This window comes from Ambystoma mexicanum, chromosome 11 (assembly GCF_040938575.1).
Source record: "Ambystoma mexicanum isolate Mex_15411 chromosome 11, UKY_AmexF1_1, whole genome shotgun sequence".
Classification (NCBI taxonomy): domain Eukaryota; kingdom Metazoa; phylum Chordata; class Amphibia; order Caudata; family Ambystomatidae; genus Ambystoma; species Ambystoma mexicanum.
Genome location: NC_090934.1, coordinates 541,948,317 through 541,965,727, shown reverse-complemented (window position 1 = coordinate 541,965,727; position 17,411 = coordinate 541,948,317). Strand labels below are relative to the sequence as shown.

The window sequence follows — 17,411 nt, the reverse complement described above, 5'->3', positions numbered from 1 at the left end:
TGCGCCTTCCATAGTATCGATAGGTTAGTGCGTCATGGCTGTCAGGTCCCTCGAGTGCTCCTGCCATTCCATAGGGTTATTTGCATGTAAGCATCTGCAAGCATTTACACAAGCCCTTCTTGCTTTTTGCGTTCATGCGTTGCTGCGGAAACCTAATGGCAAAATAATAAATGTGCAGACAAGATGTATATGTCACTGTCCTCTAACTCGTAGAGCTGTACGCATGTGTTCATGTAGTTAGGTGTGTGAATGTCCCGAACGTGCGGATGGCAGGTGTGCTTCATGTCTGACGTAGCTATGTCATCATGGTGTCTCTAACAACTTTAGGCATGACTTCTCAGTGCTTTAGTCGATTCTGTCCATGTAGCTGTCTCCAGATCCCTCTTGTACATCTTCATCCACTCTGGGTAGTGTTCGTACTGCTCCTGGGTTGTAGGGTCTGGTGAGAGGGTATCTCTTGTGGTAACTGTTGAATGTGGCAGCAGTGGTAATTGGTGTGAGCTTGTACGATCGGCGGACATATTTTCTTTGGTGCTTCTTCCGGTTGGAGGGTCTTCCGGGACAGGAGGCGTATTCGGACCTTCCCTCTTCAAGTGGAACATAACACATGCTGCCACAAGCAGCATGCATAACAGGAGGCTGCCAAGCAATGTGTTTCCCCCACAGCTTACATTAGCATAGGAGCTATGCAGGCAGGGGTGTTAAGGCACGAGCAAGTGCCTCGAACAGGAAGAACAGAACAAAGGGGGCACAACAAGGTGCTAACAATTGTCAGCGCCAAACGGCAGGGGGGTTAACAAAAGCCCCCTGCAACAAATGCATGGCCTAGGGCCAAACTAGGTGTATAAAGGCAGGCACGAGGAAGAAAACAGTTCTTTGGGTACTACAGACGGAGCACCACAGTTATTCTGTGTACGCAGACTTTCTTTTGCCAGATCCCACCCACCCGAGATAAGAAGAAGGGAAAACAGGGCAGCGAACGGGCCCACAATGTCGTGGGAACAAGATGGCGGCACGGCCAGGCGCACAACCCTGGACCTTGTGCCCAAAAGTGTAGTTATTTATGTATTGTGGATTTTGTGATACGTTACAAAATACGTTTTCTACAATTATGTTATGTGCAATAAAAACCACAGCCTTTTATTGCCAACAATTACACGAAGGTTTCAGTCATCATTGGGTAATCATATCACTGGGAAACAGTCACTGCCTCTTGGCTCCACTGATTACAATAACTCATAATTCTGACCTCCTTGGTTGCAGGAAATGAGTTGGGAAATGCAGGCTGCTCTTTCATACTTGCCAACCCTACTGATTTAGGCAGTAGGCTACTGCTTTTTAAGCAGTCCTACCGTCTACAGGTTTGGGTGACAGATCCTACTGCTTTTTACAGTGGAAGGTAATTTATGTGACTTTAAGTCAATTTGTCCTTGTGGTGGGCGGGTAAGTGATACATGTGAGTGATGGCCTCAGATCAATCCACTGACCTGACAACAACATGACTCTGCCCTGTGCTCTTGCAGGGACAGACTTTAGGTGAACCACCAGTGAAGGCAATTGGCAGAGTGTACCACCATCACACAGCATCTGCATACCAGACTGAGGAGGGTATCAGTCTCCATGTTGTTCTGTTGTTCAGTGATCAAACTGCACTGCAGGAATACATATGTACTGCTCGGCTGCTGCTACAGAGCAGTGGCAAACGTTGTCTAACAACTCTGTGTGATTATTTTCTGTGAAGTTAGTTAATTGAATTTGGTGTTTACTTACCGTTCACAATTATACATTTTAAACATTTGAGCATCTTTCCATGTTGTGCTGTTCGATGGGTTGTGCATTTTAGAATGCTCCAGTGGTGCCAACAATGTATGTTTTGTAAGTTTCTGTGATGTCATTCTTATGTGAAGTATTTTTTTGAAACTTGAAAAATCCTTCATCTTTTTGGTCCCAGAGAGTGGCAAGTATACTCTTTGGAAGTACAAAAGCAACGATTGAAATGTTAGTCGGAAAGTAAATGTTTTGCAAAAAAAGACCTACTATTGTTTCATGCAATTCCGCCGCTCAGGACTGCGCATAGATACAGCGTTACTGGCCCTGTACTGCTGCTCTGCTCTACGGGATAGAGAAAGTAAAAAAGCCTTTCCTTTTTGAATAAACCCCGGAAGTAAAACAAGGGAGCTACAGCAGCAGGCTGCTAGGCGACGCTGCGATCATTGAATTTACAGCGAGCAGGGGTCAAGCTATTTTCTCCCGCGGGGGCGTCTTTATTTTTGAACGGCAGCTAGGAAAGATATCAACAGAGGAAAGCCAAGGCTCTGGTCGCGGCGGTGCCAGGGAGCAAGGGTTGGACGTCAGGAGAGGCGGAGACTGGGTGAACCCGGAAGAGCGAGAAAGGGAAGAGGCTTGTATAGCAGAGCACTGGGCTTTAAATCGCGTTCACTATCCTTTTGGCTGAGTACGTGCTGTGAGGGAACAGCAGAGAAGAGGAAGGATTAAAACGGATTTTTACTGGGTAGAAGCGCGTGTTTTATAGGGGGAGGTGTAATCTGCTGGCTTTTAAAGCTGTACAACCTATTTGTAATCCTGGCCTCGCCATTTGGCGTACTGTATGATCTTGGGCAAATCACATGTAGTATTGCCTCGGTTCACCGCGCCTAAAAAGAGTATGACAACGGTCTTCATACAAAAGAACACATCATAGAAAACGTTGGTTGGTGCAGTTTAGGTGCACTGAGAAAGCGACGTTACTGTATCCACGCGGGGAGTTTCCTGGTGCTGGCGATGACCACCCGGGATAGAGGGAACCTTGAGGATCTACCGCACGATGGCACGTGCGACGCCTGTGAGCCCGACGATGCCACTGAGGCGGTGCGTCTGTGCCAGAACTGTGGCTTCAGCTTCTGTCACCCTCACGCCGAAGAGCACAGCCAGAAGTACGCCAGTCATCACCTTCAGTTGTTTGTTTCCGGGGACGTGGACCTGGAAGATATGGGGAGAAAGACGAGTGAGGGTGCTAGTAACCGAGAGGGCGATGCCCGGGAAGATGCCACAGCAGCAGTGGAGGTCAACACGGAGTCTGCCAAGTCGCAAACAGAGGAGCCAGTGCTGAAAAAGAAGTGTGAGGAGCATGGGCAGGACCTAACTCTTTACTGTGAGGAACACGAGCAAATCATCTGTGTCCTGTGTGCTGTGACGGGGGCGCACAAGGAGCACAAACTCGTCACACTCAACGAGGCCTACGAAGCCATGAGGGTAAGTATGCCACGACCCGTGATTATACCTGTACAGTGATGCCTTGTCGACATTAGACAAGTCCTACATGTTTATTCTGAAAGCACCACAATCCAAAGTGCTACAATAAAACAGGACTTTGTGAACGTCACAGCCAATGCAGGCCCGCATGACTGCTGTGGATAGTATGGTGACAACTGTTAGTATCCCTAAGATCAGTGGAAGACATTCATTTTAAAGTACTGATGTTAGTAACACATTTTTTTTTATATATTTTGTATACCTTCTGCTTCCAAAAGCTGTAAAAATACCCCAGGTGATAGTGACTCCTACTCTGGTATATACGATTATTGGCACAGTGGGGGAACAACCAGGGCACTCCTTTTACATTTTTAGGGAACAAAAGGCAGTGGCAAGCAAGCATTGCATTGGTTCCTGAAAAAGGAAATTGATGTCCACTACGCAGGTGCGCTGTTAACAGAGCGAGTGGTCACCGAGAGCAATTGGACAAAGTAACATAATAAACCTAAGGGGGAATGGATCAAATGCTTGCGCACGTATTGAGGAAGTGCAGCAACGACTATGTGGGGCTGGGGCGGGGGCGGGGGAGAGGTGGATAAAGAGCTTCTATTACGTCAACGTGAAGCCAAATTGTTACAGAAAATGGACATGTGTCACACGGGTCTTAAGAAGGACGTGAACTGTATGTTAACTATGTTTTCCTGTCATAAGTATTTTTTTTCTAATCCAACCATAATCGCATCACTATTCTCAATTAACTTTGAATCAGTAGCTATTCCTCTTCATACATACAAGTCTCCCTGCACCTTTTTTTATTTTTACAACAATACACAAACGGAACACTCCTATGTTTTACTAACATTTTTACTCCAGTGTAACCATTGAATATAACTTTTTCAATATTTTGAAACTGTCAATCATGAAGCCCAATATTTAGGCTTTTGTTCAAATATTAGTGCCTACACATAAAAATGTTCCGTTATACCAGAGATACTTCACATTAAGAACATAAGAGTCCATAATGATCTCAGCATGATGACCTCATCAAGCATATTTAAGGGTGAACATGTGATACGCCACTTATTGAATAAATAGAAACATGGTTCACGGCCAGCTCTGTCACAAGTTTTACCCCCTCCTCCCTGATGGCTACAAGATCCTCTCCGAGCCCAGAACAAACTGACCCGGAGGTGGAGTAGCACTGATATTTCCTGAGTGGGTCCATGTCTCTGTCTTTCGTACACATGCTTACTCCTCCTTTGAATGCATGGTCTGCAGGCTCTCTATCTCTCCTGGCCTCTCTGTAACTGTGGCCACCATCTACAGGCCTCCTGACCAGGTTGCCCTCTTCCTCTCAGTGTGGGCTGAGCTCTCCTCCTCGCTCCTTTCCTCTACCTCTCTACATCTCCTCTGAGACCTCAACATCCACCTGGCTGCTTCTAATCCCTCTTCTGGGTTCTTCTGCAACACTCTCTCTCTTTCCATTATACACTCTGCCGGACACACCTGTCATGTTCTTATCTCCTCAGACACCCCCCTAACCCTCTCACCACTCCTCTCTCTTGAACTGACCACTTTCTGCTTTCCTCTCACCTGATACGTTCTGTCCCTCAGGTAAAGCCCCATCCCCCAGCACTGCCACCTACCTTCTCAGTCATTCGGCCCATGAAGCGTGTGTCAGTGAATGCCTTTGCCTCTACTTTCTCTTCTCCAAGTGCAACTCTTGGTATCACTCTGACCTCGTCGCTCTGAAACGCAAGAACAGGAAAGCTGAGGGGAAGTGTAAGGCTTTGGGTGCATCCTCTGACAAACTGGCCTGCCGCCTGCTCCAAAGGCAATACAAACTCTCTGTCCTGTCCAAGAAGAGAGTCCACACCAAAGCACGCTTCTCTGCGGTCTCTAACAACACAGCCAACTCTTTAAAATCTGCAAGGAGCTGGCCAATCCTTCTGCAGTCGCTACCTCTCCTGTTCCCTCCCAGGCCCTTTGTATGACTCACTTCACAACTAAAACCCAGGACATCCTGTCCTCGTTCTCCTCTTCCTCTCCCTCGGGGGCCCCCCTCTGGTTGCATCCCCCTCTCCTCCTTTCTCCTCTTTCTCTCTGACAACACCTGGCAGCGTTTTTAGACAAGTGCGATCTATGAAAGTGTTGTCCAAACAGGTGCTTCATTGCTCCTCCAGAACCATCAAGGACCACATCCTCGCTCCAGCCTTGGCCGATTTCTGCAATCACTCTTTCGCCACTGGCTCCTTCCCCTCTCTTCTCAAGTACTCCCTTGTGCACCCCCCTTAAAAAGCCTTCTGGCGACCCTACCTGTCCGGCACCCTATTGCCTGATCCCTATCACTCCTTTCCTGGGCAAACTCCTGGAAAAGGCTGGCCAGCTTACTCTCCACACTGACTCTGTTGGTTATTTCCATGACCATCAGTCTGGCTTCATAGCAGCCAAAGGCACGGAAACTGCTCTCCTAAACACTGGTGATTGTAATTGGTTATTTATAATGCGCTTACTAACCAGAGGTTTCTAAGCGTGGACCCAGGGATTGAACCTGTGTTGCTCGCGTCGTCTTACTTCCGAGGCGAACGCGTTGCCCCTGAGCTATCCTCCTGAGAATGATGATGTGCTCTCTCTAATATTGATTCTTGCCTTGCTTCTGTCCTCATCCTCCTTTTTTTGACAACACGGTCAATCACTTCATCCTGATCAATCGACTTCACGAGAACCCTGGTATCCCTGATCAGATCCTGGAGTGGTTGACCTCTTTCCTCCTGGACAGACCCTCCCAGGTCCAACTTTGGTCCTTTCTCTCCACCACCTGACTCTTCACATGTGGTGTTCCCCAGGGCACTACCCTCTCACCCGGGTTCTTCAATGTCTACGTGGCCCCTTTGGCCCACCTGATCTCTACCTTCTTCTCTAACTTTCAATGTTATGTGGATGACACTCGGCTCTCTTTCAGGCTTCCTTCAGCCTCCTCCTCTCCTCTCACTCATTCCTGACTGTCTATCCATGATTCAGGATTGGTGCGCCTCCAACAATCTTTGCCTTAATGCCAGTAAGACTGAGATCCTTCTCATTTTGTCCCCCGCTTTCCCTCTCTCACGCTGGCCACCTGCTTGGGCCCTCTTCCTTTGCCTTCCTGTGAGGCAAAAAACCCTGGAGTCATCTTCGACTCCACTGTCTCCTTCTCGCCTCACATTACGGACCTTGCCAAGAAGGCCCACTTCCAGCTGCACCTCCTCAGAGGTATTCTTCCTTTTCTTTCTTTCCCAAGAAGCTCGCTGTCTCCAGAGCCCTGGTTCTCTCTAGGCTGGACTACTGCAACAGCATCTTTCTCAATCTGTCTTCCGCTACTCTCTGCCCTCTTCAACTAATTCAGAACAGGACTGTGAGACTTATCCTTGGCCTCAAGCCCAGTGACTGTATCTCTCCAGCCCTGAAATCTCTCCACTGGCTGCCAGTGGCTGCAAGGATCAAGTTCACAACTCTCAAAAAGACTTTCTGATGCCGTGGCACGCCCTACATCCAACTCTCTCTTTCAAAATACCTTCCTTCTAGAGCCCTTCGCTCAGCTACCTCCAACTCTCTGAGGGTCAGACGCTTAACCAGGCAGAGAGTGGTGGGTAGATTCCTATCCTCTGCAGGTGCCTCCCTCTGGAATGGCCTCCCTGCCCCTCTCAAACTTGAGCTGGACCATCTAAAGTTCCGGAAGCTGCTCAAGACCTTAATTTTCTCTTTCTCTCTCTCTCTTTCTCTCTCTCCTGCCAAATTACCCGTCTGCTGTGCCGCCTGATTGTTTGACTACCCCCCCGAGTCTTACTGGGTACCAGGCTTCTTCATGATCAGTCAGTCTCCCCTGCACTGCCTCTTGGCCTACCGTGCAGATGGGGGCTGTGAGTTTAACCTCTACACCTCCCTGCACTTACCCAGAGCCACTTTGCCCTGGCTGTACTCACTCAGAGCAATGCTGCTCTGATTGCACCACCCCTTTCCCTTGCACTTCACCCCTGCACTTTTTGCGCTGTCCAACTTGCACGATCTGAATGACACAAGGCCTAGTAAGATTGTTTGTCTTGTCCTCCCCTGTGTCCCCCCCCTTTTCTTGTCGTGCCTAGAAACACTTGTGTACAGGCACGTTCTAAATTACTTATCATATTGTATTCTTGAACCACAATCTCAAGAATAAGCACCATTTTGTTCAAAGAAAATAAAATGAAAACATCATACAATATACTTGAGAGATGGTATTGATGTGCTTAGGTATTGATGTGCTTAGTTATCTATTGAGCAGTATGAAAAAGGTATTGTGAATAATAATAGTTTGACAATATTTGAATCACAATCCTACACATGCGTTCTGTTACATTTTGAACATATACTTGTTTATTTACCACTGTGTTACGAATCTTATGTGCTCATAAAGAATGTTTTATAATTAATATTTGCCGACATGTTTCAGCCTAACCAGGTTATTATCAAGGTAATTCTCATTTGATAATCCTAACAGAAAATTTCTTCAGATGAAAAGGATTTTAAGGGTTGGGAAAAATAATATCTATGTCCATATGTTTTGTCAGACCATCATTGGGCATTTGTTCATGTACAAGAAAAGTAATAATGAATGAGAAAACGTGAGAAAAAGAAAAAGCATATTAACGAATAAATATTAAGATAACATATCGTTCAATATACAATAGGATAAGACAATGTGACGTGATGACGTCGCCATACCTTACCAAGCGCAATGATGTCACAAGCTGGTAATTAGTCACCATTGTGGAACTCCAATAATAATGATGTGCACAAACCATGTGCAGTCAACACTCGGGAGACAGTGAACAACTCTGGATTCCTAAATAATCTAACTCATCAAGGTAATTTAAGTAATCCAACAGTTATATAATTTATCAAGGTTTAATTCGGATAAAATCCATAAAACATACATAATAATATTAAACGCAGTGACGCAGAGTTAAGAACAGTGAAATACATAACATTTAAAGAGTATTCATATATAACATTCCCCATCTAATATCCGTGGCTTGAACTAAATGCCTTCAAGCAATCGACAAGCCATAGGATCATGTGCTATCATCAAATAGAAAAAAGCTGGCCGGCATTACTTACAGGATAAAATATGTAAAATGAAAGTAGTAAATTACGTCTTGGTAAAACATACCGAATACAAAAAAATTGGAAATGCATTCTTGCTTCTTTGGAATAATTATCACAGGCTAATGGCGGCTCACTATCCAAATTCCTTCTATTCTTATGCAGTGGTAGCTGCGAAAATCTAATTTTCGTAATTGGAATCCTAGCCTCATAAATCTGAAAATTAAAAAAATAAGAATTACGCAATGGAGAAAAATTAGCACGTGAAGTGTAAGATCTAAAAAACACCTTTTTCATACCTTCTGTAAAAAAAAAGTAATAGTCTGCTTCCAAAGCCTTCCAGAACGCCATTCCCTTTGTGTTGGCTTTTATCAAGGAAACATCCTTGAAAAGCTCTTAAGTCCCATTTCTCCTACAACATGTGCACATAACTCAACCACTTGATTCTTTTCCATCCATCCAGGCCTTTATATCCTGTAGGAAATTAGTTTTGATATAAACCAATTCCTTGGCTTTGGAATTATTCACCACTAGCAGAGACTTCAAAAATGTAATTTCCATCATATCTATGGCTTTTAAACATGTCGATCCCAGACACCAGCCGCGCAGTGGACAATGCCACATGTTTTTGCTTTCAAACGCTCTTAGTGCCGGCACTACTGATACGACTCCCTCAGTTCTTAGTTGGCATAAAAATTAAAATACCCCTCTTTGTTTTATTGCAAAATGCACTGGTCTTCGCTAAATTCCAGCTACAGGTATTTGCAAAGCAAATACCTAAGTAGTCAAAACTGGCTACTTTGCCCATTTCGGCATTAGCAAGAACAAATCTATGTTTAGAAGTCTTACTGTCCGGAATGATAAATCTTAGATTTATACTAGTTTATAGGCAGGCAATGCTTTGTCATAGAGTGCCAGGGGACCACTCCGGTGGTGGTAGTGCGCGATACAAATGTCCTTTAACATTAACATAAAGCTTCTATAGCCATCTACCCGGGATTGGAGAGCAGCAGGTTACTAGCAATCAAAATAGTTTAGTCAGCATACATCAGAGGGAATCAAAACTCCCTTAATGCGTGGAACATCAACTGTACATGAAGCTAGAAATGTATTAAGGCCATTTACGTACAGGTTAAAAAGTAAGGGCGCCAACACACATCCCTGTTTAACCCCTTTTAGATATATTGAACAGCTTTATACATCGCCCATTTGGGCCAACTAATACAGTGACAATTTTATTTGTGTGAAGTTGTCTAATCGGACCTAGTAAGCTTGGTTCAGTACCTAATTAGGATAGAGCAAAGTTGTGTGCGGTATACTCTGTCAAACGCCACAGAAAGATCCATAAAGACGATATAGAGAGAGCCCCATCCTGCCTCAATTTACTGACCCATAATCATTGCTAGGTTTAAGCACTGCTCTGAGGTACCAACCCCAGGTTTATAGCTCAACTGAGTATCTTCCCTAATATATCCAGACTGTACCCATTTAGATAATCTATTCTTTAACGCAGTCCCTAATATTTTCAATGATTTATCGTTTAGAGAAATTGTCCTGTAACACAGCGGTTGGTTTTTGTTTCCCTTTTAAAAAAAATGGGTACAATTGTGCTTTTAAGTCAATATATTTCTATCAATCTAGAAGTAAGCACAACGTTAAACAGTTTCAGTAAAAGGGGAGCCCATAGTTTGGGGATAGATTTGTAATGATCCCCAGGCACACCATACAGATCCGACGCCTTGGAGTTATATCTCGATCAAGAATAATCTATAGTGACAAAATAGCTTTTTCAACAGTATTATGTACACAATGTATAGCTAAAATGAATACAGATTCAATGTCCCTTTTTTTTTTTTTGTAATTTTTTTTTTTAAATGCCCTTAAAACGTGCCGTTAGCAAGACTGAAGTTAAATTAATGTGAAATCAACATATCCAATATTACTTAGAACAGCATTATGCACAAGGTTAGTACAACCTAATCTGTATAATACTCTTGTGTTATTCCGTTAATCCAAATTCTGGGAACCTAGAAACAGTATTATTAATCTTGGACGTTTCTCTGACACATTTTCATGTAGAAACCTCTTCCCAATAAGCAACTCAATTTGCGAACACATGAAGAGGATAACCGGAGTGAACGAGAACAATAGGAGAAAATATAAGAATATAGATAAGATATATTACAAAATGTATTATGACCTTGTAATAATAGGCCATCCCAATCTTGCATTAAAAGGACACAGAGGAGAGAACAAGAGAACTTCAAATATAGCCCCATCTCATAAGGACCTCAGTAGAAAACATGTGGATTTAGAATATACAGGAATTCATGTAGGCAAGAAGACTGTAAGCATTTTGCAAAAATTACATCTTGCTTTATTGTGAACTGTGAGAATATATGTATTTTGGAATATCTATATCTTGGTTTGTTGTGAAGTCTAGGAGGGAAAAAATACCAAAATCTGGCACTATTATGTCATGGTCTATAATGAATTTTACAGAGTTTGCACATTTGGTTTAAAATAAACATATTTAAAAAAGAAAAGAAGACAGGACAATTACAAACAGTGCTTGAGGATTTTGCTCCCTTCAGCCACATCCCCAGCCTTCAACATTTCTCCTGCTCTCCCCCACCCCCTGAGTTCCGCCAGAGCATCCGCTGCCCCCCCTCTCAGGTGAGCCCCTGGTCTCCCAGGGACCCACCGAGCGCCAAGTGGTTTGAAAGTTAGGGCAGGGAATTGCTGGTCATAGTCTAAGACCGGGGCCCATACGTTCCGAAAGCGGTGTAGGACTCCCGCCCTTGCTGCGATTAGGATGTCCCACAGTTTTCCCCACCAATGGTCCATACATGGGCCGTCCGGAGACTTCCAGAGGCGGGCCAGCACAATTTTGCTTGCGACGAGGCATTGGGTTATCAGTTTCGCTCTGTTTCCAGTACGGGGGAAAACTCCGGGAGTCGGAACCCCCAGAAGGACCGTTTCGGGTTCCAGGGGGAGAGTCATCCCAGTGATTTGTTTGATCATTGGCAGGCATCGTTCCCAAAATTGCCGGATCCTTGGGCAGGTCCACCACATGTGGAAGGAGGAGTCCGGCTGAGGGCAACCCCTCCAGCAGGCTGGGTCCACACGCGGATTCATGTGGTGTAGGCGAAGAGGGGGGTAGTACCATCGCAGCATCAACTTGTATGCACATACTTTTTTGGTTATGCAAGTGGAGGAGGAGTGGGTACGTGACCAGATGTCCACCCAGGTCTGGTCATCAATTGGGCGACCCAGGTCGGCCTCCCATTGGGCCATGCATCGCGTTCTTGTGCTCAGGAAGTCCCCCAGGAAGCGTCTGTACAAGGTCGAGATCCGGCTCTGGGATGGAAGGTCCTTAAGCGTCAGTTCGAGGGGATCAAAGGGGCGAGTGGCAGCCCGGAGGGTCAGGGGGTGAGAGCACCAGTGCCGGAGTCGGCAGTAGGAAAACCTGTCTCTTTCATGTAGTTGGAACTCCGCCTTGTATTGCTCAAAGGTGCATGGAGAGTCCCCAGCGTATAGCTGTCCCAGGGTCTCGAGGCCTCTTCGATCCAGTTCTGGAAATTACGAGGGTTCATTCCCGGGAGAAATTGGGGTTCTGAAAAATAGGGGAAAGTGGGCCCAGCCCTCTCGGGATTCCCTTCTGTTTCAAGGCCCAGTCCCATGAGCTTAGAGTGTGTTTAGTTGTTAAGAGAAGAGTTTTCCAGTGATCTCTCAGGGCGGGCTGAATATGCGAGAGGAACCGCAAGGGGAGTGGTAGTTGCGCTTGCTCCAGTTCCACCCATCTAGGGCACTCTGTGACAACCTGCCAAGCGTGGACATGTGCTAGCTGTGCTGCGCACTGTAGGCCTGAAGATCGGGGACCCCCAGTCCTCCTAGTCTCGAGCTACCGAGAAAAGTTTTGTGAGGGATTCTAGCCTTCTTGCCTTTCCATATGAACTTCAGCATTTTCTTCTGGAGGACCTGGAGAGCCGGCTGTGGGATGGCCACTTCGAGGGAGGAGCAAGCATAGAGGAATCTCGGAAGCAGGTTCATTTTGGCTGCTGTGATCCTTCCCATTAACAAGATTTCCTGAGTAGCCCAGCGCTTCAGGTACCCTTCCAGTTCCTGGAACAGTCTGAGAAAGTTTGCCTGGTATGTGTCATTTGGGTTTGCTGTAATGTGGACCCCCAATTAAGGGATGGCGCGACTCTTCCACTTGATCGGGCACAGCCTGGTCATTGCCTCTTGTTCCTCCCGGTTGAGACCCACACCCAGGGCTACCGATTTAGAGAAGTTGACGGTGAACCCTGTGACCCTCCCGAAGTCTGTTATCTCTGCCAGAGCGTGTTTAGCCGAGGAGTTGGGCTCCGAGAGCGTCAAAAGGACATTGTCGGCGTATAATGCAATTTTGTGTTGGGATGGCCCTACCTGGGGACCCTTGATGAGTTTGTTCAGCCGGATTCTTTGGGCAAAGGGCTCCATCATTAGAGCAAAGAGAAGGGGTGAACGTGGGCAGCCTTGTCTTGTCCCACACGTCATGGGGATCAGAGCCGATAGGGAGCCGTTGATCCTTAAGGTGGTTTTAGGGGATTTATAGTTTGCCAATATCTTAGATCGGAAGGTCGGGCCAAAGCCAAAGGCCTCCAGGGTGAGCTTCATGTATGACCAGTCTACCCTGTGGAAAGCTTTAGTGGCGTCCAAAGCCATCAGTGCCAGGCCCTGGGAGTTTCAGTGGACGATGTCTATCAAGTCCAGGATTCTCCTGATATTGTCCCCCGCTGCCCTGTTCTGGATGAAGCCCCTTTGATCGGGGTGAATCAGGGCCGGAAGGGCGTGAGACAGCCGGTAGGCCAAGATCTTAGAATAAAGGTTGGCGTTTAGGTTCAACAAAGCAATGGGCCTATACGAGGCTGGTTCTCTCTGATCTTTCTCAGGCTTGGGGAGGAGGACAGTAATAGACTCCTGCATTGATGGGGTCATGGAGCCTGTCTCCTTGAATGAGTTGAAAAGAGTCACCATCGGGTGGATTAGTTGGGACCTGAACACTTTGTAAAATCTTGAGGAGGACTCATCTGGGCCCGGGGCCTGGGACCTAAGGGATTTAATGGCTTCCTCGACCTCCTCCCCCGTGATTGGTGCTTCTAGGCTCTCTCTTGCTGCAGCTGACAGGCGCGGCAGGGCCGCCCCCCATAGGTATTCCTCTTGTTTGGACCGGTCCCTTGGGGGAGCATTCAACACCTGGGATAGGTGGTCTGCGGCCAACCGTTGTTTCTCCGGCTCCGAGTAGTGCATCCTCCTCTGTGGGTAGCAGAGCTTCGCAATGGTGTTAGATCGTCTAATTTTGGCCAACTTGGCCACCAATAGTTTATTAGCCTTATTACTCTTGGCATAATAGAATTGCCTGGTTTTGGCCATCAGCTGCGCCGTGTGTTCAGTGTAGTGGGCCTCCAGTTTCTTTTTGGCAGTGCGGACAGCCCGTTGGGTCCTGGGGGACCATCCCTTCTGCTTTTGGGTGTCTTCGGATTTTTGGAGGTCCTCTTCAAGGGCTTGTCGGGTTTGTCGGCGGTTCCGGTGAAATGCCACCCCTTGTGCTATCAGTGCTCCCCGGATCACTGCCTTCATTGCGTCCCAGTTGTTCACGGGGGACGTGTCTGTGATCGGGTTCTCCTCGAGGAAGTTCTTGATGGTGGTTGCGATCCTGTCTCTGATCTGCATGTCGTTGAGAATCGGGTCGTAGAGCGACCATCTGCGTGTGGGGTTGGCTTCAGGGTTACAGGTTCGGAGCTCCATAACAATCGGCGCGTGATCCGATAAGATTATAGGGCCGATAGAGACCTTGTTGGCATAGGTGAGAGTGTGGGGCGAGGTTAGGAGGAGGTCGATCCTCGAGAAGGTCCGGTGGACATGGAAGAAAAAGGAAAAGCCTCTCTTAGTGGGGTGGAGCACTGGCCACGAGTCCACCACCTCTAGAGTTCTAAATAAGCGTAGGAGGCTAAGAGCCTGGGAGGGGGGGGGGAGATTTGTCTCTGGTGGGGTCCGGCACTCCGTTGAAGTCCCCCCCCCCACTATTGTCTGGCCTTCTGTGAAACCAGAGAGAGAGGTGCCCAGAGAGTCATAGAAGCTTGCTTGTCCTGAGTTGGGCGCATAGACTGAGACAAAGGTGTAGAGGTGGCATTTGACTGCCACAAAACGGCCCTCTGGGCATGTAATTGAGTCCAGAATCCGGGGGTTAAGGTCTTTCCCAAACAGGATCGCTGTGCAACCCCTCTTGGATCCTCCTGAGGTGAAGAATTGCAGTGGGTATAAGCGGGATCTTAGGCGCCTGTGGTCCGCTGGGAGGAGATACGTTTCTTGGAGCATTGCTACCTCAGCCCCCTCGTCTTGTAGTTTCTGTAAGATTGACTTGAGTTTGGAGGGGGAGTTCAGCCTGTTAACGTTCAGTGAAAGGCATTGTAGCGTTCGGCACTCCGCAGGCTGAACTTCGGTTGTGTCGTGCTCTGGTGGGAGGAGGCCGGAGGGGAACCAGTTATCCGCCATCATGGAAGGGGAATAGGTGCAAGTTGTCCTGCTCTTGGGGTTTTAACAAGGGCCTCCAACGGGAGGCCAATTTTTGAACTGGCGGGGTGGTCGGCATTGTGAGTGCGGCCAAACCCCGGGCCAACCAAGTCATACATTTAACAAGTATTTCCAAGGACATAGAGGTGGAGCGAACCTTGGAATGGGCATGGGCCGTGAGGGAGCCCGCCGTGATAGGAGATAGTACTCTTCGGCAATGTCAGATTAGGGAGTCGTTATGGAGGAAGCTGGGCGCCGAGTCTGACAGTGCGGCAATGGTTTGTACGGAGCGGTCCAAGAGCTCATTACCTCCTTCTGTTGTTTCGTGAGGCTCTCGACCATGAGGGACGACTGGGCTTTGAGGAGGGGACGGGCTCCAGATTCCCCGTTGCCTCCGAGATCCCGGAGGAGTCATCTTTAGGGGAGGATGGGTTCATTATCTTGCTGGATTCTTCCAGGTGGCTAACCCTCCGCAGGACAACATTGTATGAGAATTGCAGGGCTGTCGGAAACAGCCATCCATACCGGACCTGGTGTTCCTGCAGAATGAGAGCTAAAGGCCGGAGCGCTTTTCGCCTTTGAAGGGTCAGGAGCGAGAGGTCCTGGTAGATCTAAAGAGGAGAGCCTTGGAAGGAGATGTCGTCTTTTGAGCGGCTGATGGCAGAGATGTCGTCTTTTGAGCGGCTGATGGCAGAGATGGCCTCTTTCATGGAAAAGAAATGGACCCTGGTGATGACGTCCGGGGGAAGGTCTGTGGCGACGCCCCGACGTGGGCGCAGTCTGTGGGTGCGGTCTAACAGTAGTAGGGATTTATCCAGGTCGGGGAGAAGGGCCTGGAAGAAGTCCCCCACATATTCTGCGAGTTTTTTTATCGGGGACCGAGGACAGGACCCCACGGATTCGTAGGTTGTTGCGGCGGGCCCTATTTTCCAGGTCCTCTTGCTTGAACTCAAGGATCTCGTATTTATCCTGGAGGGTCCTGACTGCTTGTTGAATGTCGGCCAGAGTGGTCGCCTGGTCCTGGCAGCGGTCCTCAATCTCCCCCCAGCCTTTGCTCCACCTCAGTTACTCTGTGGTCGGTTTGTTCCAGCTTGGTAGAAAGTTTGGTCATGCAGGACCTGAATTCGGCCTTAATATCTGCCATGAATGCTAGTAAGTCCCCTCTAGTAGCCGGAGGATCACCTTCCTTTTGGTGGTCTTGGGAGGTGGACTCAGGGTGGTCGAGTTTCTTCCCTTTGTCAGGGGCTGTAAGCATGGTTGCTATGTCCACGTTCTTGCTCGCCTTTGTTTGTTTGGACATCGTGCCAGTTCTTGGGATGGAAGCCGTGTTAGGGCGGACGATTTACGTGCCTCTCTGGGGAGACTGCTGGGCCGGGGGATTTTGGTTTTGTAGCCCGCTGGAGTGGGTCACGAGACTGGGCCTGGGTGAAGAGGTGGGCCGGGGCCCCCCAGGAAGTGGCCAGCCGCTGAAGATGCAGAGTCGTAGGGGCAGAACCCTGCGTGCAGGCCGCCCTGTTGGACAGTCGCGGGCTCCACCACCTGCCCGGCACACCCGGGGGGGCGAGAGCAGCTAGCCACTAGGTTCGATCAGGGCTGGCGCCGGGTGGTAGTTAGGTCTTTCCAAGTGTGGACGTAGGCTGGAGGAATTCATACACTGGGCCTTAGCAACCCACAGAGGGAAAGGCCACAAGCTGCAATGGGGGTGGCGTAGAGTCACCCGTTTCGTAGGGAAAGGAGGAAGGGGAGGCAGGCCCCCTGGGTCCCCTTCAGGGTGGAGGCACCAGCTGGAGATGCAGGCTTGGAAGTCCTCGAGGCTGAAGGCGTTGCCCCCAGGATCAGAGCGCGCCCACCGGCGAGGACCAGAGAGGAGAGGAAGAGCCACGGGGGGGAGGAATTCAGTGGGGGGGAGTGGGCCAGGGGGGCCCCTGGAGGTGGGCCTGCAGGCTGGGTGCAGGCGAGCGCTCTTCTGCACGGAGTGGCAGCCGTAGTAGGTGGAGAAGCTCCAAGGGTCACCGGGGAGGAGCAAGAGGGAGCCGGGACCACAGCCCAGTGCTCACCGCCGTGGAGATATCTGAGCCCCCCCACCGGCGAGGCGCAGATCGGGAGCAATTTGGCCACCAGCCCCTGCCCCCAGCAGGCCCTACCAGGATGTGCGTCAGTCGTGCCGTCTCAGGCGCTGGTGCCAAGGGCGCCTCCTGTTCCAACACCTATCCGCAGAAGACGAGGGTGGCTCTGGGTCTTCACTCCACGAAGGGCTGCATTCCGCGGGGCCACAGAACGGGTAGAGCAAGCACCCCGCTGGAGCCGGGGAAATGCCGCCAGAGGTGCGGATGAGATTGCGTGGGTGTCTCTCCCTCGGATGGGTCGGAGGCAGTCCGAGCGGGATCATCAGAGGCTCTGAGTCCCAGAAGCGGGATTGCTGGGGCACGTCCTCAGTCCAAGAGGATGTTAGCAGTCGGGGCCGCCCCGGAGGCCCCCAGAGCCGCCTC

The 17,411-nt window shown here is 48.7% G+C and overlaps 1 protein-coding gene across 1 annotated transcript in view; it reads left to right on the top strand.

Annotated features, from left to right (window-relative positions):
- Nucleotides 1–2,180: 2,180 nt before the first annotated feature.
- The window catches only part of TRIM44 (tripartite motif containing 44), an 886,456-nt gene continuing 871,225 nt past the window's right edge, over nt 2,181–17,411 (top strand). The window contains exon 1 of the mRNA XM_069623358.1: nt 2,181–3,252. Within this exon, the coding sequence (XP_069479459.1) occupies nt 2,782–3,252 (471 nt within the window). The 5' untranslated portion in view covers nt 2,181–2,781. The remainder of the gene's footprint in view (nt 3,253–17,411) is intronic.